This window comes from Echinops telfairi, unplaced genomic scaffold (assembly GCF_000313985.2).
Source record: "Echinops telfairi isolate 266 unplaced genomic scaffold, ASM31398v2 ScPeMD7_4;HRSCAF=17, whole genome shotgun sequence".
NCBI lineage: Eukaryota > Metazoa > Chordata > Mammalia > Afrosoricida > Tenrecidae > Echinops > Echinops telfairi.
Window position 1 is genome coordinate 301,175 of NW_022103900.1, and position 15,000 is coordinate 316,174.

Below are 15,000 nucleotides of genomic sequence, written 5' to 3' on the forward strand. Positions count from 1 at the left end.
CCTTAGCATTGTGTCCTCCCTTTCTTGAAATTCACACATACCCCAGGAGAGCAGTAGTGAGGGGACTTGGAAAAATGGGATCATGGGGGAATGGCCTCCTTTGTTAAACTAGGGAAGCATTCTTCTCTAGAGATGCAATTAAGAACAACTTCTGGAACCAAGATCTATTTAGAAAGGATGTGTGTACAAATGGGTTCTGACCCCCACACCCATGTTTACCGCCCTCTCGGGGGGTGGGGGTTCTTGCTGTCTTAACGGCTCCACAAAATTCCTCTTTCCTTTTCCATTTTTCCTTGGTATAGTGGTATGTGTCAGGCTGCAGTCCGCATGGTCAGGCGTTCAAAACCACCAACTCTTCAGAGACAGACTGGGCTTTCTACTCCTGTAAACACTTACAGTCTAGAAACCCACAGGGGGTCACTATGAGTCAGCATTGACCTGATGGTAATGAGTTTGTTTTGCCACCCCACCCCCCCAAATTTCCTAATATAACTTAACCAGAGTGTATGGAGGGGTGGGGGGTGGGGGTCTTATATAACTGAAAACACTATTGAATGTATTAATTCCAACAAATCTTGGTTTTATTGAGTCCAAAATCTTGTATTACCATTGTTCATCCTTCCCCCTTTCTCCTCCCAGGCTGTCTAGGCTCCTTATTTGCCAAATTATAACCCTTGTATAAAGAGCTCCCAGTCTCACTAGCAAGCTGATGTAACAGTTCTTTGGACTCCACAATAACTATTAACAATGACCCACCCACTAATAGGAGAAAGTGAAGATGGGGGCACTAACCTTGAAGGCCTCGTATGTTCTAAGCACTTTAATCTTAACAGGAACCTGGGCGGGTAGGTATTACTGCTTTTTGTTATCAATGATAAATCTCTGATGCTTGGAAAGCGTAAATGGCTTTCCCAGGATCTTGTAGCTGGAAATCGATTAAGCTGGAATTTGAATTGATGTTTATCTGACTCCAAAATCTCTCCTTTCTTCCATTAGCTCATACTGTCTCCACACTTAGCTCCATAAGAACCGCACACATTATAAGACCCTAGTGTCTGCAATTTTTTTTTAACCTTTAGGTAAATTCTCAGTTTGTGAGTTTTTGTTTCGCTTTTTAGATCTCATTCACGCACTGAATTTTTTTTCCCTTTTAAAGTAAATGCTTTCGTGGTTTTTAATATAGTCACAAAGTTGTGCCACCACCACTAATTCTAAAACATTGTTATCAGTCCAAAAAGAAAACAAAACAAACAACAACAATGCCTATTGACACTTGCTGCCTCCCAGTTCCCAAATCCCTGGCAGCAGATATTCTACTTTATGTCCCTTTGGACGTGTCTCTTGAGGACATTTAGCTGAAATGGCGTTATACATATGTGGTCTTTTTTTTTTTTTTTTTAAGTTTTTTTCATTAAAAGATCATTTTATTAGGGGCTCTTACAACTCTTATAACAATCCATACATCAGTCGTATGAAGCATATTTGTACATACCTTATCTACTCGATTATAAGCCGACCCGAGTACCAGCCAAGGCACCTGATTTTACCACAAAAACGGCATAAAAGTGTGCTGAAAATTTTGGCTTATATACGAGTAGATACGGTACATTACCATCATTCTTTTCTAGACATTTACTTTCTATCAAGCCCTTGGTCTCAGCTCCTCTTTTTTCCCTCCCTCCCCACCCTCGTGTGGTTATGTGTCGACGTGTGGCTTTTTGTATATGGTTCTGAAGCATAGTATTTTCAAAGTTCATCTATGTTACAAAATGTATTGGGAGTTCATGTTATAACTGAGCAAAGTTTTATTGGTAAAGAATATTGAATATACTATGGAATGCCAGAAAACTGGACCAATCTTGGAAGAAATACAGCCAGAATGCTCCTTAGAATGGACTTTAGCAAGGCATTGTCTGAGGTACTTTGGAGGTGTTATTAAGCAGGACCAGTCCCTGGAGAACACCAGGCTCAGGAAAGTACAAGGTTAGCAGTGAAGTCACTCTGACTGAAGTACAAGAGTAGAAAGTCCAGAATGCCACTGTTCTCTCCTCTCCCCACCCTTTTCCTCCCTCGGAGCTCCTGTAGGAAGGTCAAGGCAGACGGGAAACAGCTAATATAACCAGTTATTAAATAACCTGCCTAAAGTTACCTGGCTAGTTGATAGCTAAAGCTCTTTCCGCTTTATCTGCTGACAAGTGTTTGAGCAACTCGTCTGTGGTGTGGTGCTAGGAGGTTCCCTAGATTCAGCCGAAAGATGTTTTCAGGTTAATGGGAAGAAATAAACAAGAAAATAAGCATTTCATGGTATGGGATAGAATGTGGTGGGCCTGCCTTCTGATGTATCCTTAACCACATTTTGAGGCCTCAGGGAAATCTTTCTGAAAGAGCTATGTCTTAAAGAACAAACAAGTTAGATCAACCCCCCCAAGTGTAGTCATTATCTGTCTCAAGGTGTTACAAATGATAAGGGCAATCCCAATGCGCAGTGAGAAGATTCAGCATCATTTGTCTACAGGCTTGATTAATTCATTGCTCCTGTAATATTACAAAAATCCAAACCCACTATCAACTTAGTTCCAACTTACAGCTACCATATATAAATAAGGTTGCCAAGGCTGTAAATCTTTATGGGATCAGAGATGGGGATCTTTCTCCTGAGGAGTGATTAGTGGGTTTGAATCGCTGATCTTACAATTAGCAGTCCATTATTATCAAGGACAGGTGTTTTCCCACTGCCGTGGTCATGGCTGGGGACACAGCCATCAAAGACTCTCCTCCTTTGTCTTTTTTTAGCAACAATGAGTCTTTGAGACCCTTGCCCGAAGTTTCTGAATCTAGATGCCAAAGCCAAGTTGTACTTAGTAACTTTTTCCCCCCAAGAAATGAGGCTTATTAATAAGGGAGTCAAAAAGGAAGAAAATAACCATAGATATTCTGTCTAAACTAGTCACTTAGTTTCCATGTGGATCTGAAGCTTCTTTCACATTGTAGGGGATTCATAGCAAACATTTTGCTTACATTTCCTGAAAGTCCAGTGACTTTCTGCTCATGAGTTTTCTGTCACGTCTCCCTCTTCTATACCAGTCTGCTAGATCGTCAACATCTGCACAGTTGTCAGTCAGTCCACATCAGCAGTTCTCAATCTGTGGGTTGTAACCCCGTTGGAGGTCAAACGACCCTTTCACAAGGGTTGCCTGATTCATAACAATATCAAAATTACAGTGCTAAAGTTGCAAGAAAAATAATTTTATGGTTGGGAGGGTCACCACAACATGAGGAACTGTATTAAAGGGTTGTGGCTTTAGGAAGGTTGAGAACCACTGGTCTGCATAGTCACCACTGATTTTCTTACTCTTTATTGCTATTATGCTTTGATTTTCAAAGTCCTTCTGAGAAGTTTGATATGCAGTGCTTCTGAAAATTTAATATATGTATAAATTACTTGGGGATCTTGTTAAAATGCAGATTCTCATGTGGGGTGGGGCCAAGATTTTGCATTTCTAACAAGTTCCCAGATAATGTGATGTTACTGAGCATACTTTGAGTACCAAATATATAATTGTTCTTCTGCCCACACCACAGAGTAAGTCAGGCAAGAATACTTGAAGTTTCTTATATATGTATGACTCATATCGCAGTCTTTCTCTCTTTTTTTCCCCTTTTAACTATTTATTGTGGTTCTGGTAAGGTTTGCAGAGCAAATCAATTTTTCATTCTACAACTCATATTTTGTTTTGTCCCATTGTGTACAATCCTGATAATACAACATCACTAACCTTACCCCCTCTTTTTCCCATTTCCATTTCTCCTCCTTTCCTGCCCTTACTGCCTTCTGAACATTGTCATTGGGTAAAAGCTGCCCGTTTGATTTCTTATGGCTGATTGTTCTGAGGAATGTGTATCTCTGTAGTGTTATTGATTGCCTTACAGACATGTCTATTGATTGGCTAAAAATTGATCAGTGGAGATGAGTTCAGTTCTGAGTACCATCCAGTTCTTCTGGTTTCAGGGTTGTGGAAGCTGGAGTTCTGTGATCTCTTTGTCTTGGGACTAATTGTTTTCCTGCATTCTTTTCATCAGTTTTCTGTTCACAAAAGGAAGTGACCAATATTTGCACTTCAGATGACTGCTTTACAAGCTTTTAGGACTGCAGTCACTGCCCACCAAAGTAGGCTATATAACATTTTCTTTGTGGACCTATGTGTGCCTTTGACCTTGGTGTTCATGGTGGGGAGATCACTTTTAGAACAGGAATTACATTTCTAGACACTAGTCAGCTAGAATTTACTATTGTTTCTTCTTTTCTCTCTTTCTTATATTGTGAAAGAATATTACTTGTGGCATGTATTTCAGTTTGTTTAGATTTAGTGATGATCTTAACATTCTTCGTTGGTATTTGTAAAATAACTAATTTAAATCATGTTTATGCCATCTTTAAGATGAATTTGTTGAATTGTGTTGAGTGATTCCAATTTGTTGATTTTGTGGGCTGTCAAGCTGATTCTGATTTAGAGCCACCATACAAACCAAAGTAGGGCTGTTCAGTGCGTTTCCCAGACCATCATCTGCATAGGCGCAGATCACTGCATCTTTGGGAGCCACTGATGGGTTTGACCCACAGATTTTTCGCTTAGCAGCCAAGCATTGTGCCATCAGGGCTCCTCAGCGCTTAGCTTAAATAAGCTTTACCTTTCTTTCCCCTCTCTTAAAGAACACTGTACAATTAACATTCATGTGTAGCAATCATGTTTGGAAAGCAGAAAGAGGAATGTGGTATCTAGGAATCATTGTTTGGGATGCTGAGTAACTGTGTTAGAATGAGAATAATCCCGCAGGGGGAGATGGTTAGAAAAGCCTCGATGTGGGGGTGCCTCCTGGGTAAACAGCACACCCACACCCTGAGCATTGTGATGGTGACATCGTGTCACTGAACCAGCCCCCTCTGCAGCCTCCTGTGTGTTGTTATATCATCTTATGAATGATATAAATTGTGTATAAGGGTCTTAACAGTGCCATGTATAATATCTTAAATTTACTTTGTTGTTAAAAGCAGAATAAGCTGCAAGTTAGAATGTTTCAATGTTCAACAAAGATAACTCAAATAGTTATCTTTCATATAATTAGTCTTTATTGCTAAATTGAGTCACCTGTAAAGGGTTTTTTAGGGGGAATAACTCGTTATAATTTGAATGGCTGGGGGTAAAGGGCATTTAATGTAAAACAGTTAAAATTCATATTAAAACCTGTTAGAACTATCGTAAAGATTTATGGATGTTGTAAGGATTTGTGTGTGTGTCTGTGTGTGTGCAAAATATCAAATAGCACTGTTGGAATTATTCTGTGTGACATTATAAAATTGGGTTTTGAAAAAGAGAAAATAATGAAAAATAAAATTGGGTTTTCTTTTGTGAACCCAGTTTCAAATGGATGTGTGTGTGTGTAAAATATTATGTCCATGTTAGTCCGGATTGACTAGTGAAACCAATCCAGAGACACTCATGTGTGTAAGAAAGAAATATATGTAATTGTATGTTAAGAAAAGCCCAACCCAGTCCATATCAAGGCCCTAAGTCCAGTATTAGCCCATAAGTCTGATACTAGTTAATAAGCCACTCTTAGACTCACACCGTCACATGCAATGATGCAGAATGCAGGAAGATCACAAGCCGGCGGTGCAAAGTCCTGTGGATCCAATGGCAGTGGATGCATCTCCAGGGCTCTGGCTGCCATCAGCATGGCTCCATGTGTCTTGTCAACAGGAAGGTGAAGCAGAGAAGAGAGTGTGGTCTGCCTTCCAGGAGAAAAGGAAGTTCCCCAGGATCCTCATGAGAAGACCACACCCACAGGGAGGGATCTCAGACTGAGACATGATTGACAGACTAGACTCTACCCCTTTACCCTTAATATCTCAAGTTGACACATGATTATGTAACTACCACAATTTCTATGCACCTTATGTTTGGGTCCGAGTATAAAACCTATTTCTTACTGTGAGTGGTAGTTGACAAAGTGAAAGTTACTGTGCCGGGACACAATAAAATAGAAGATTTAACTATTGTGGAGCACTTCCAATGAAGATAGTAAGCCAACCCAATACAGAAGGCTCTTTTGTTTCCTCATTTAGAGAAACTCCAGATAAAATAACCTGAAAAGAGGGGGGTGATGGTGGGGTGGTAATTTTTTGAGCATGCAGCAGGACTTGAAAGAAAGAAAAGGAACTTTTGATATTTAAAACAAAGAGGATATTTGGTGGCAGAGTTGAGTATGTGGCCCTTTTACATTGCCTAGATTTTTCACAATGCCCGCCCTTCCCATTGCCATTAAGTCGATGCTGACACATAGGACAGGGGAGAACTGCTCCCGTGAGTTTCTGAGACTGTAATTCTTAATGGGAATAAAAAGCCCTGTCTTTCTCCCAAGGAACTAGATGGTGGTTTTAAGCTACAGAACTTGCAGATTGCAGCCCAGCTCATAACCACTACATCACCAGGGCTCCTTCAGAGGTCTTAGTCCCTAAGGGAAAAGCCACCTGTTTCATGTTCAGGTACTAGAAAAATACCTTGCTTTTCCAGCCAAGGGAGGAAGCGGCTATTCTTAGAAAACTAGACACTGGACCTTCACTTTATGAAGTAGAGATCCTTAATTTGAACTGCATCCTGGTGCAGAAACCCTAAATCTAGAACCATATAAACTGACCCAGAGCCTAGAACATTCCATCAATCTTTCTGAGGAAAAAGCGCCCACAAAACTAACCTAGATCCACCTCAGCAACCCAGGAAACGGAAGGATTCTGTCAGAAGATGGTTGCTGCTGCCAGAATGACAGCCCCCCGTGCACACAGTTGCAACAAGTACGCAGGAACCATGAGAGGTCGTTAGCGGGTGTCATATGGCGGGGAAGAGGGCCTGATTACTCAGGAACCTAGAGATAATTAGAGCAGTCACAAAGACTGTCTTAAACCAGAGTAAAATATCACCAAAGAAAGATTGGGCAATTTTTTTTTTAAAGAAACCAGTAGAATGCTTAGAAATAAAATTAAATTTTGGATCAGGAATTTTGTCATCTTTTGGAAATCTAATCAATACCAGGCTCTTTCCGGAGACCTGGAGGTGCTGTAGGTTAGCCATTGGACGGCTAACCAGAAGATCCGTGGTTCAAGCCGCTCACTCTGGGGAAGAGAGGTGTCACTGTCTGTTCCCATGAAGTCTCAGAAACGCTATGAGCTGGAACCCACTCTAGCAAAGTAAGCTGTTGAGATTGGTTAATATTAAGATCGCATCTTCTCAAGATTCTAGCTAACTGCTCACAGCCTGCCAATGTACCTCAAAGCACCACCCTTTTAGTCTTAAAATGATGGCTGCGGTTTTCTCTTCGTGGCTAGTGGGCTCCAATCTGCCCCAGGGAGAAATATATGTGAATGGCAGCTATTCTCTCTAGATGCCACTCATAAAGCTTTAGGGAAGTCGAAAGTGCCCTGCCTCCTTGCCAAGGAGCCCCTTACCCTAACCTGCCTATCGACACTTGCAAAGTGAACCACAGCCTTGATGAAACTCTGAGAGGCATCTGACTTCTTCACCCTTCCCCCTATAATTTGATATTATTGTTAGCAGATTATCATCATCGTGATGATCTTTTAACAATTGGATTGTTGTCTTTAAACATTTGCCAACATTTATATCTGGAGATTTTTTTTTCACTCATTTTTACAAATGAAATAGTTTTTCTAGTGCTGAGTTCCACCTGAATTGTCCGTGTCCTGGATGTGCCCGTAGCACGCTCTTTGAGATGACTAACTATAGTTTGAGGTGTGGTTTGTAGCAATAGAATAGACACTTTTCTGCCAAAGGTAACTGGTCCCTATGGGGTTCAAACTTGTGATCTTGGCCTCATTAGCACACTATTGTAACCGTCAGACTTAAGGGATACACTGTGTATATATATTTCTGTTTCTAATTTTGAAATCGACTTGGGTTCTTTTAATTACTCAACCCTTATTCCAGCTATGTAATCAGAAATCACTTTGGGACATTTCTCACTTTTGTTTGATAGTCAGAGTCAGAAAAGTAAAGCGGGCAGCCAAAGAACCTACCTCACTTTTCATCTCCCCTGTGTGTTCTCTGACAGTGAAAGTCACAAAAGTGAAGCCGGCCTGTAAAGAGCCTGACTCACTTTGCGGAGAGTGCCACGTACCTCGTCCTTTCAGGGAGGCAATAGCGGGTCTGATGTCAGTCACTTTAGAGACCTTTAGACCTCGGTGCTCATTTACTGCTAAAATGTACCAGCTCTGCTTCTGCATTATGAAGATCATCTGTCAACACTTTGAGATAGTCTCCTTTGTTATTAAGCTTGTGATGCTCTATACTGTCAGGTTTTTTGCCAATTATAGTTAAGGTACAATGGTGTATTCACCACATCAAAGTCGCACATTGGCGGTAGAGGAATGATTTGTAAGTCTTTATTCATCTGAATTGTAAGGTAGAACACCTGAAGAATGCAAATAACCCTCTGAGGGCGCTGGAGGAAAGGCTGTTAACATGATAGGGGAGAACTACTGTTACTCCGAATTGATGTTTTAGCCAAAGTAACTATTTCCTACCTTGTTGTTTCCTAACAGTTATAGTTTATTACTTATGTTGGCCATATTCATGAAACAAAAATAGGTATGGTGTCTTTATGTTAGCATTTCACCTGGGCTTGTCTTCTTTTACTCTCAGCGAATCTGCACTTGGTAATGTGATCTGCTTTTTTTAAGTGGCATATTTGATTCTGACTAGTAAACTAAAAGTGTGTTACTAATTCATTGACAACATTTTCATAGAAAGTCGTATTTGAACGGTGGAAGCTTGTGAAGAAATGTAGAGTTCCATCATGCTTTGTAGGTGTACGTGCTCGTGTAAACGTTACCCTCTTTCTTTTCTTGTCCTTCGTAATTTTGGATAAGATAGTATCTGGTTTGGATTCCATATTTTTAAGTCTGCATACTTTGATCCAAAATGAATCTAGGGGTTGGCCTTCCCCCTCCCCCCAAACTCATGGACCAATAGAAAAAGAAAATTAAGAAGATCAAAATCACAGATACAATATTGATACATAAATAATAAGTTTTCATTGCAAATGTGTGTAAACCGTTATATGAACTTTTCTTTATCCCATCCTAAATCCTCTGATTGCTTGGTATTTTCTTTGATAGGTGAGTGTTGATGAATTTGTGGCTTAATTCTTGTTTTCCTTTTCCTCTAAAGCAACATTTACATTTACTATGTACAGGATTTCTGCAACAGCTTTTTGCAGTAATGGTTATTAAAGCCTTGGTTTAAGTATGGGAAGTTACTGAAATGATGTAAGACTATGATGTGCATTAAATTTTTAAATATACATTTCTATGGAATCTGTAGTCCATCCTTTACCAAACTGAGTTCCAGAGTCAAAAAATACATATATTGAAAATGAAAACTAACAATAGTAACTAATGATGCAATAATAATTGCTACTGTTTATCATTTGCCAGGAATATTTAAAACAAAATCATCCTCTGTTTTTACAGGTGAGAAAACTGAGGTTTAGAAAATTTTAATAAACTGTCTAGGAATAAAGGAATAACTTGGCAGAATTAGAATTTGGTTAATCTGTTCACTACATGTGTTTCACATGTCTTCTAATTATTATAAAAAAACACCCAATATGGTTTTTGGGTTTTTTTTTAAAGAAAAAAACTAGTACCCATTTCCTAACTGATAGGGCTTTCCAAATACTTTGTGATGAAAGGAATTTATTTCCTCTGTATTTCCAACCATTTGTAATTCCTACAAAATTCAAGTTCACAAAAACAGTATGTATGCCATCAACTAGATTTACAAAGCAGCCTCTTTTGGACATGATTGTTTGGGGTAGGAAAAATTTCCCTTAAAACCAATAACAGTAGCAAGTTTTATTAGTCCCACAAGGGTCTAGACAGTCTATGAGATGAGCAAAGGATTCATCTCCATTAGCTGACCCTTCCAGGTGTAATTCCTATGCAAACAGAATTTTAATTTTAGTTTTCCTTTAAACAGATTCAGTTTGTAATGTAAGGCAAACAATGAGAAATGATCAAATTGAGGTTTGAGTCAAGGGCACAGGTGTTAATGCCAAAGAAATTTAGTGTTGCTAAAGAAAGTTTAAAAGTATTTGTATAATAACTTCCTATAAATAATGTGCTAAAGCAAAACTGGATTAAAGTAAAATATTATGGTGTATACCTGAAGCAGTTGCTGCCTGTTAATGCCTTGACCTTGGAAAACTATACACAAAAAGATGGCATCATAAAACCGTGCAATTCTTATGAATATGTATGTGCTACTTGATAATAATGAATGTGGTACAGCCATGCATGTACTACAAGATAATGTTGTGCCCTTTTTTGTCTACAGGTTGATAAAAATTAAAGAGTGGGTGGACAAGTATGACCCAGGTGCCTTGGTCATTCCTTTTAGTGGGGCCCTGGAACTCAAGTTGCAAGAATTGAGTGCTGAGGAGAGACAGAAGTATCTGGAAGCGAACATGACACAAAGGTTAATTAGCATTCATTTTCCCCACACTTTATTATCAACTATTTCCTTGCAGTAATTTAATTGCTTGCGCTGATAGAATAATAAATGACAGAGTAATTACCATTATAAAGAGGGAATCTTCTCCTTTCTTTACCATGAGACAGAGTGAAAAGATTTATTTTAAATTAAGTTTTTAACTGTCATCTGTCATCTCTGTACAGTGTTTTAATTATAACATAGGTATTAGTTATGTATATTTTTGAGAGGGAATGATCGCCAAAACTCTTTCGTCATGTTTGGTGGGGGAGGGGAATAGGGCAAACCGGTGCCGTTCATTTTTTTCTGAGTAGCAGTAAGATATTGTTTAAACACTGAGTTTCAATCAAATAATTTTGCTTCTATGACCCATGTCCTAGAGATAATTAATATTGGGTGAAAAAATAGGCTTAGCACGGACATATCTAATTTCTTTTGTTTGCTTTAATAGTAAATAATTCAAAATTATACTTTCAGACTAATACCATTGCAACTAATTTCCAAAGGGGTGATTTTTAAAATGTCTGTCTGGCCTCTTTAAGTATATTGGAAAAGAAGTGTGGTCATTTACCAATATTTTTAACGTTTCTTTTTAAACGTTTCTTCTGGCAATGAATGATTTCTCTCTCTACCCACCTCCAGCACAATCAACTTATATGTTGAGCGAATTTGTTTCATTTTATTCCAGCGCTTTGCCAAAGATCATTAAGGCTGGGTTTTCAGCACTCCAACTTGAATACTTTTTCACTGCAGGCCCAGATGAAGTGCGGGCCTGGACCGTCAGGGTAAGATTCATACTTATTCATCAGCTATATCCAGTTCCACACTATTGAATTCAGATTGATATCACTGACTTTGAAGTTTGTCATGGTGGCGGTTAGCTAGTCATTACAGATGAGGTTTTTGTCCAGGATAACTTTAATTATTTGTGAGCTGCTGAACAGTGAAAGTGGAGCGGCATTGATTGAGGCAGGTAACAATTGATTCTGCCTATTACATAGTCTGAATTTCTTCATCCTGTAGAATCTGTCTACCCTCCTCCTGTGGTCAGAGATAAGACGCACCAGTATTGTGCTTGCTTAATCTGTGTGACTGGGTTTGTCTGCAGTGAAATTGATGTTGCTTTTCATTTTTTATTCGCTAAGTTTGTTTGGGTTGCGGGTGGCTCTTTCCTCCTTTGCTGTGCTCGGATTACATTTTCAGCAATAAAAGCAATGTGACAACATTATGCTCTTCATAGATACACAGTTGGGCTCCTAAAAGCAAAACTCACTGTGTGATAATAATTCATGCTTTAAAAATTTTTTTAATGCATAGCAGTAGCATTTGTTTTTCCAGTGTTCTATCTTCCATCTTGTTTCCTTATAAAACGTGTGGTGGATATTTTAAATATTGGTGTGTACTGATTATGATCAGAGAGAATTACTAATTTATTCCCAGGGGACAATGGAAACGGAATTGTAATGGTTGCTTTTAAATGTAAATATGCTGTGATATGGCAGTTACTCTTGAGAAATGTTTTGAAATACACGTAGTCCTACATAGTATGCTAGAGAACACAAAAACAATGATAGAACTTTTAGAAATACTCAGCACCTTATTCTGTCTTTTATTCTGCTTTCTAAATGGTGCTACCTGGTAAGCTTAGTTCTGCTTCGAGTTCAGGGAATACTGTAATTTATTCAGTTGCATTTATTTTGATTAAGTGTGGATAGAAATATGGAGGCTGTTCAACATAATGTTAAATGTATGTGTGTGTGTGTGTATTCACATATCTTTTAAAAAAATCTTCTGTCTATAAAAAAGAAAAAAGATGCTTGATTGACTTCCAACCAAGGTCCTTATTTATAGACAGAAATTAATGTCAAAGCAAACCCAAATCAGTAAATAAATTGCCAGAGTTTATTTTTACTATATATATTTTAAAGACATATTTGAAACCATTAAAGCTTCCCAACTTAAGAATGTGCAGCAGGAAAGATGGCATGCTCTTGGCTTGAAAATGTGGAAGCTGGTTTCTCTTAAGACTGATTGTAAGTATCCATGATTTAATGTGCTGAGATATTTAGTCAGGTAAGCATCAGTGAGTCACCATATTAACCCAATACATCTTTTATTGTAAAAACTATGCTTTATAGTGTTTGACTCCTTATCACTTTAACATGCTTTATTAAGCAGCCTTTAGGTCACCATTATTTCTCAAATTTCTCTCCGTAGTTCCGCATGTCTGGAATGTATGTCCTTGTAATTTAACATATGGGTAATTATAAAACATTTCTCTTACTATAATAATTTGAATTTTCTTTCATGATGGTTAGAGGCAAGGTATATTAGGCAATATGTGTGAGGAACTTGTTATTTGAATTTTATTTTGATGAGAACTTCTTTATTATTTGCAGAACATAGATTATATTACTTGTTGAAAATGCCTAAAGTAGCTCCCTTTATCTATTGATTTTGATGTGCTCTTTAGATGAGCTGAAATATTGGGGGCTTTTTATCTTTTTAAAACCTTTGATAATTCAGCTTGAAAGTGAACTAAAAATTGTATTTACACACACACACACACACACACACACACACACACACTGTTTCCTGTCTGCCGTGAAGAAGAGAACATTGGAATGAAAGCTGCACCACACCAGACGGACCGCTGCATCTACATCGATAAACCTGTGCCTGGCTCTCAGGAAAGACCGCTGTGCTTCTGTACCATCTGCTGATTCACCTGTGCTGCACCCGCAACACAGAGAGCGCCTCAGTGCTGGACATGTACTAATTGCAGACCTGCAATGTTAGGTGGTGCGACACTAAGTTTACATTGAGCCCAACTGTAGATCAGAGAAGAGGAACTACACTTGAAATCAATCGTCTTAAACGCAATTAATTTTCTCTGGTCTTTCGTTTCAAAGAAAGGGACGAAGGCTCCTCAGGCTGCAGGAAAGATTCACACGGATTTTGAAAAGGGATTCATTATGGCCGAAGTGATGAAATACGAAGATTTTAAAGAAGAAGGTTCTGAAAATGCAGTGAAGGTAAGGAATAATTTTTCTATTTTTGTATTTTTCCACTGGTGGGAAGGTACTTGGCATGAAAATAATTGGCAAATGTCTTTTAAATCATGTATTCCACAATAAAATAACAAAAGTACCAAGGGTTTGGTGTTACTATTAACTGACTGGAACGCTATAGATGTGTTCACATGCATTTTGATCATTGGGAAAGAATGAATTGTTGACAGTTTTGTACATTTTTTCTATACCTGAAAGTAAAATAGTTTTAAGCAAGTATAAAGAATTTCTGTTTACCAATAACTAGTGGGAAATTATGCTTAATACATCTGAGGAGCTGAAGTATAAGTCTACCAGAATTCATTCAAGGAAAGGGACAGACTTAGTTAATAAAACCTGGCTTGCTGAATCTTTATGATTACTAGTATACCTTTTTTTTAAAAAAGGTCTTTAGGAATTTGATTTACTTTCTCGACACTAGAGGGCAGGTCCAAAATTGTGTTTTATCCAATAAGTATAATTTGGTTTGTAGCCATTAATAGTGAGGCAGCATTATACACGAGTAATAAATGATTAAGATTCTGTTGTCATTTTAATTTCACTTGGCTCGATTTTTACTTGGAGAAACTTTTTAACTGTATGGTCTCCAGTGGGTAGGTAGAACAGAGATTAAACTGACATTGTAGACCTTGATCTTTAATTTTCTCTAATATCTGAGAACTGCTACAGAAAATGTTACAGAATTTAGAGTGAGCAGGCTTGTGTATACTACTTCATACTTTGAAAGGACTGTAGCAGACTTGATTTCCAGTGCATGTGTTCTCATTGGGGTGAGAGGCGCGTGGACAGCAGCACTGTGGCGGCACTGTGGGACCAAGCAGAGGGAGGAGAAGCGTAGAGGTATCATTGATTCCGTGTGCAAGGAGTGCCATTTTGTTTTTCCAAAGAGAAGGAGCATACATTTTACAATTAAAGAAAGTCATTAATTTTTCAAGTCATTAATTTGTCATCTGTATTGATAGATAAGTATGCAAATATTCAGATTGAACTTAAACTAATTAGTTATGCTAATTACTCTAAAAAATCTGGTTATTTTTCCACTTGCTGCATCATGTTGGTAAATTTCTTTTTCTGATAAAGGGTGATTTTAAAATGAGGTTGTTTTCTACAAGTAGGATTCAGAAATCAGCTGTTTCTTTTTTCGTCCTGGCACATGGCTTTTGCCAATCTTTAGTGGGTGTTTATGTCGGGATAAACTTGAAAAATAATATGTGTAAATTGTGAATGTGCCTGAAATAATACAAAGAATCCTATGCCATAACATAATTTCTTCTGCCTGTAGAAATATGTAACGCTAACCAGGAGCTTTATCTTGCTTGCCAAAGGGTCACTTCTGGCTTTTTAGACGCAGACACCACTCGGTA

At 38.3% G+C, this 15,000-nt stretch overlaps 1 protein-coding gene across 1 annotated transcript in view; it reads left to right on the forward strand.

The window, feature by feature from the left end:
* OLA1 (Obg like ATPase 1) overlaps nucleotides 1-15,000 on the forward strand; it is a 150,378-nt gene that overhangs the window by 132,976 nt on the left and 2,402 nt on the right. The window contains exons 8-10 of the mRNA XM_004703730.2: nucleotides 10,410-10,550; nucleotides 11,254-11,350; nucleotides 13,478-13,600. Coding sequence (XP_004703787.1) covers nucleotides 10,410-10,550; nucleotides 11,254-11,350; nucleotides 13,478-13,600 — 361 coding nt within the window. The remainder of the gene's footprint in view (nucleotides 1-10,409; nucleotides 10,551-11,253; nucleotides 11,351-13,477; nucleotides 13,601-15,000) is intronic.